Raw genomic sequence first — 6,000 nt, forward strand, 5'->3', positions numbered from 1 at the left:
GTCTACAAAACAATCATTTGAAATAGGCCTCATTTTCTAATGTTGTTTGACAAATTTGACATAAAAATATAGCTACGGTGAGAATACTGTACTTAAGGCAGTCTGAGAAATTTGTACTCTTATCTAGTTGAGTTTGATTCGCGTCCAACTTGAAATCTCTCAACCGAGAAATAATACATTAACCCTGAAAAGGTACCCAGGCTGACCTTGGGTTGACTTTTCTACCTTCTATTCAAAATGTACTTGATTCACACCTGCATCAGTGCTAAGATTGAACTTAACCAATACTCTACAGGTTAGTCTCATTTGAATTCTGAAAATGTATAAGCATTTTGAATTTGTTTAGGATAGGCTAATGGGGTTGGGTCGATAAGGTGGGACTGAAGGGGTGGGGAAAACAGAATGAGACGACAGGGTGGGGAGATGGTATGGGGAAAGCTCAATTACTAAGATTTTAAACTAGATAAATTTTATGAATCCATGATAGCTTCCTACTAAATAAAATTATTTGGTAGGTCTTCTTTTCTTAAATTCATTCTTTTTGCTTTGATAGCTTTTCATTGAGATTCCTTCAGCATTAAGTCATTCACTAACTTGTCATTAGTCTGTCTTTTCTGTTGAATGTAATTCACAATTTGTTTCAATAATTAAAATCATTCCTACAACAGCCAGAAGGCCTGAATTGGAGTACCCAGGCCACTCTGTAAATGTTATTTTTTTTTTCACTTTCTATGACCTTGACTCTAAACCTTTTCGCTTCAAAATTGATCTGTGTATTATTATTGTGCTTCTCCAGAGCATCTGCTAATTCAAAATCAATGGCAAGGTGCAAATCTGTTCAACACTTTAAATGATGTAACAAAGTCATCAAGTAATTTAAATGTTTTTAAAAGCAACTTTAAGGCATCATTAGTGTAAGATTAATTATCTTTTATTGTATGTACGTACATGTGTAAATTGTTAATTAAGCTTTTGTTGTCTAAAAATATTTTGTACCCAGGGCCCCAGGGGAGACCAGTCTCTTTGACTGATTGGGCCACCATGGTAAAATATTGAGAATAAATAAATAAATAAATTATTGCAAAAACGAATTTACTGCAAGCCTCTCTGTATTGAATAGTTCTTGTGTACAGTACAGTACCTTTTAGCTTTTTCACAGTTTAAAATTACAGTTTTTTTTAACCTATATAATAAACTAATACCCTATTCAGACTACACTCTGTTGCGATGTAAACAGTGGAAAACCAAAACTAATTACTCCCATTTGAAAATTCAACGAGTGCATTCTGACTAACACAAAAACTTTACATTAGAATGGGAGGTCAAACTGTTCAAGGGTCTGGCCCTCCGGTGGCTAGACCTACTGTATGTTGACTGAACTCAGCCAATCAGTGCCTGTGGAATTTGTGGTGGTTCGTAGCAATCAGATTCAGTGGTAATCGGAAGAAATAAAGATTGTAGCACCCAATCGCAACGGGTAACAATTTGCGATATTGATTCCTTATCAACTACTATCGGTGAGCTTCCACACATGACTGTAAATTGTTGGTTTTTTTGCATGTTTTGGTGATTGTGAATTGTAAATGGGTTTTGTGTCTACTGCCCTCAGGCAGTAGAGTGCGCTAATTGGTCAAAAATAAAATTTTATTTTGATTTGAAATCATCAATATTTGTCGTCTGCGGGTTCGCTAAACAAGGTATATAAAATGTCTTGTCTAAGGCTCCTACTCTTGATTTTATCATTGTAAAAAACATAAGCAATATTGCATTGACAGCTTAACAATTGCAATTATATTCCTTTCAACTCCAAAGGAAAAAAATTGGGAGGTTTTATAAAAAAAAAATAAAAAAAAATGAACAAATATTTTTAAACTGCCTTGATGGACATTGATAACACCATTAATTATTTACATTTTGTTCTGCCAGCAATTGTAATAATTTTCATTTTAAAATGTCTGAAGTAAATCTTTAGAGACTGATTCACAGTTACAGTATATAATTAATGTAATTTTAAATTTCAATGTGTTTTCCTCCTTTATGGCATTAAAATTTTATGTCTACAATGCACAATTCAATGTTTCAAATTTATGAAGGTTGTATTACAGATATCATCACAGGCAGCAAGAATACAAAACAAAAAAACACACCTTTTTAACATCTAAACATGCATATAGCACCTTTGATTTTTACTTTGGTTTACTGATATTGATTGGTCCTTTATAAATTACTTTATTTAAATTACAAGTTATCAGGAAAGAACTTTCTATGAAATTTTATACATGAATGATGGATTTATTAAGAACATTTTGGTTAATTTATATGATGACATTTGGATTTATTTGCATAAATTTGCAGGAGTTTTTACACAAAAATTTTTTTTATGTTAACCATGGAAAACTAAATCGTGAGAATTTAGCATTTCAACACCACAATTATCTTAAGACAGTTTGCCTCTTCCCTGTTAATGGCCTTGCCTAGTGTCCTAGCCCAGGCCTGGTGGTACATGTAAAGTAGGCATACAATTCATTGTCTTTCAGGGGAAATAGTAGGCCTAGCTATTTAATATTAATTATTGCAAAAGGATCTCCATGTGGTAAACCAGAGCCTACCTGGCCGAATAAGCAAGTACTGTAAACATACCCTCAAGGGTGTCGATCCATGGTTGAAATTGGGGGGGGGGGCCGAAATGGGGGGGGAAGACGAAATGCCAAATAAGCAAGCCTTGGTTGGGGGCCAGAGGGCTGCCCAGGGCCCAGCCCCCGGAAGCACTGGCGCCTACAGCCTTTTTTTATAAGTTGTTTCTAACTGATTTTAAGGAATGCAATTAACTTTTATTTTCATACTACATTTTGAATCTGCCACTGAAATATTCATCATAAAGTTTTTAAAATTATCCTGGTAATCATAAATAGGCCATGTAAAATAAAATAAAATAAAAGGCCACCAACCCGATTTTTTTTTTTTTTTTTACACTTACAAACTCCATTTAATATAGGTTTGTTTACCATCCCTCCACACACTAGCCAGACCACTTGCAGTTCTATGCTCTACTGCTGTTCTATAGGCCTACACTGTAGCCACATCAATGGTATCCATCAGGGATCAAATTTCCCAACGGCACCGACGGCAAATGCTGTAGTAAAGGTATTCTGTTGCCTCAGTAACCCTCATACTCGACGGCTAAATTTTGCTGTTATAACCTTGTCGAAAAGAACACCTAAATTATGATTTTTTGTTGACTCTGTTTTAACTTATAATAGTTTGTATATTACGAATCTCGAAGATAATTATAGCTTTGACTGCAAATTCGACTCAAAAACATGGCCAAATCACTTCTCCCACTCGTTACCAAACTCGCGCTCGAGATATTGTAAATACAAGATAACCACCCAACCGCCGCCTGAATAGTTACTGGCTTTTTTAATGACGTGACTAAACGATATGACAACCGGGCGCCGTTTATCTAGCGCCAGCAAACTATCAAAAGTTCTTGAATTTTAGCCACAAAATATCACTTCACAACGACCCAGGTTTACGCAGCCATCAAATAATTTCAACGACGTTTGGTTAAATATTTACAAATTATGTATGCGTTTCTTATCGTAAGATATCACAAAAAAAATCAACTGAAAACTTTTTTATCACATGACATGCGCTGAAAACGATTGACGAAAGCACATGGATGGATGGCTTCACCGTCTCGTGTGTGCCAAGGGAATTTTGGACCGATCCATTAAGGGGTGAGCGGTATATTTTGATAGTATTTTGCATGAAATTTACATTACAAAATATAATTATAAATGCTAGTATGCACCAATTTTAATATATATAACATATTTTACTATAAAGCATTTCGATCGGCTATTTATCTGACGCTAAATAAATTGAGATCGTTTATATATTACCACCCGGGGGAATAGTGGGTCGTTTCGTCACACAGTTCCGGTCGCGCTATTGATTTTTAATAGGCCTAGCCTAGCCTTGGAAACTTTTGACGAATTACATAGTTGTTTTTTGTTTACATTAAGGAAATCGGTTGTCGGTCGCTTTCTATTCCTCTAGAACATCTTTAATAAAAACGTAAGCCAAGTTAAGATTTATTTTACATATATTAATTCTGATACTACCAGCAGTATTTTATTAGGCAGTTTCATCACTGAGCAGGCCTGCTGTATCGCTGTCAGTTAAAAAAAAAATGTCAAAAACGCCGACAGTGAGGGTTACAACTCTCAAAAGTTCTGAAGTTCTATAAAATGAACTGGACGAAAAACTGAACATTGGAGCCGGTCCGGAGGGGTGTCTGTATTGTGAGAGTAGAATGCAACTTACGACATACGATCGTGAGCCAAGTTCCACATTGCGCTGTCCGAAATGTTAGTTTTGACTTGGCTAATTTGTCGTACAACAAGGATTGAACTTTGTATTTTCCCACGGCTGTGTATTTTCTCATGTGCGCTACAAAATTTGGGATTTCGACATGTGTGGTTGAAATTACTTTAAAATCGGCCTATCTGGTCCGGAAATTCCGTTGATATAGCCGAAATTCAACTTATAAAAATTCGAATTAAACAAACAATTTACACAGTAATACATAGGAAAGAATTGGGATGTTTTAAAAAATTTGACTGACGCGAATTTTCGACTTAAACAGTCGACTTTGGCGGACTCGACTGTATTAAAGTTTACATGCTTCCAATTTTAACAATGTACAGTACACTGTTCTCACAATAAATTTAGCCTCTGATAACCTTTCCCGTTGCATCCATAAAATCGATGTAGTGGTTACTGAGATGGTTTACGAAATGTACAAACAATTGTGTTTTCACTCTGTTTTGGTTCGGAAATATGTACCGCACTTGGAAAAGTGAACAGACAAAATTCATGAGTCATGCGTAAATCATGTTATTCTTTCTATTCGCTTTGAAATGTGGAGTTTTAATCATAAAAGATTGGTGAAAAGTGGGGGGGGGGAAGACAATTGATAATATATGTCCCCCTAGCCTACTTTGAAAAGCGGGGAGGATGTGTTCCCTACTTTGAAAAGTGGGGGGACGTGTACCCCTGTCCCCCACCGATCGACGGCCATATGTACCCAACCACCACATGCTTACCTAGGCCTAGGTCTGCTAGGCCTAGGCTAGTAGTTTAGGCTAGGCCTACCTCGGCCTAGTTGTAGAAGTAGTAGGCTAAACATGCCTAGTATATTATCAGTTTTTCGAAAGTAAATATAATCTAAATAAAGCAATGGGGGCTAGTATATACATTCAGACCTTCCTACAAAAACACTATTCCACACAATGTCTAAAGGACATGTCAATCGCTTGACCACCTCTCCGAACCCGTCTGATCTGATGAGTGAGGTGCGTGTTACCCTAGCTGCCAGCATCGCATCGGATCGGGTTTATCAGTAGCAGGAGCAAGATCGTCATTCAACTTCACGTGGATCTCTTGAATGTCACCTAAATCACATATACGAGTTTTAAAATATATTACATATTCAATATGAAACACTATAGAGCATTCGCTTACCTATCTTTATTTTCAAACTTTCTAATATCCTAACATTAGGGATGGGAGGTTCCGCCATTTTGGTGCCGCAACATCAGCCTAGAAACTCTTGCACGCCGATGTGTGTTTCCCTGCAGTGCCAAAATCGCTATGCGTTTAGCAAAGGGTCACGTGATCGGTTATAAGGTAAACAATCTTCCTTTTAATTCATTGGTAGAAATGGTTGAATCGGAAATGCCTGTTTCCGGTTTATCAAATCGTTGTTCTACGAGCTTGTATATGCATAATAATATTGAAAGCCTATGATGAGTGTACGTGTCTGTATGCCTCGAGGGAACGTATACGCATTATTTATCAATGAATTGAATTTTTACTGTAGCTGACTTTCCTCTGTGACATTCGTCAGTAACTTATTGAAAACATCCGCTCTGCCGTAATGAGATGCGGATAATATTATACGTATTATTTTATATATATATATATATATATATA

General features: G+C 36.3%; 1 protein-coding gene across 4 annotated transcripts in view; it reads right to left on the minus strand.

The window, feature by feature from the left end:
* The window catches only part of LOC117100498 (ras GTPase-activating protein 3-like), a 52,668-nt gene extending 46,993 nt beyond the window's left edge, over nt 1–5,675 (minus strand). For all 4 annotated transcript variants that reach the window (XM_033240217.1, XM_033240215.1, XM_033240216.1 and 1 more), the window contains exon 1: nt 5,530–5,675. In XM_033240217.1, coding sequence (XP_033096108.1) covers nt 5,530–5,587 — 58 coding nt within the window. In that variant the 5' untranslated portion in view covers nt 5,588–5,675. The remainder of the gene's footprint in view (nt 1–5,529) is intronic.
* Nucleotides 5,676–6,000: the final 325 nt, after the last annotated feature.

This window comes from Anneissia japonica, unplaced genomic scaffold (genome assembly GCF_011630105.1).
Source record: "Anneissia japonica isolate Jap-2015-1 unplaced genomic scaffold, ASM1163010v1 scaffold685_len2926416_cov193, whole genome shotgun sequence".
Lineage (NCBI taxonomy): Eukaryota > Metazoa > Echinodermata > Crinoidea > Comatulida > Comatulidae > Anneissia > Anneissia japonica.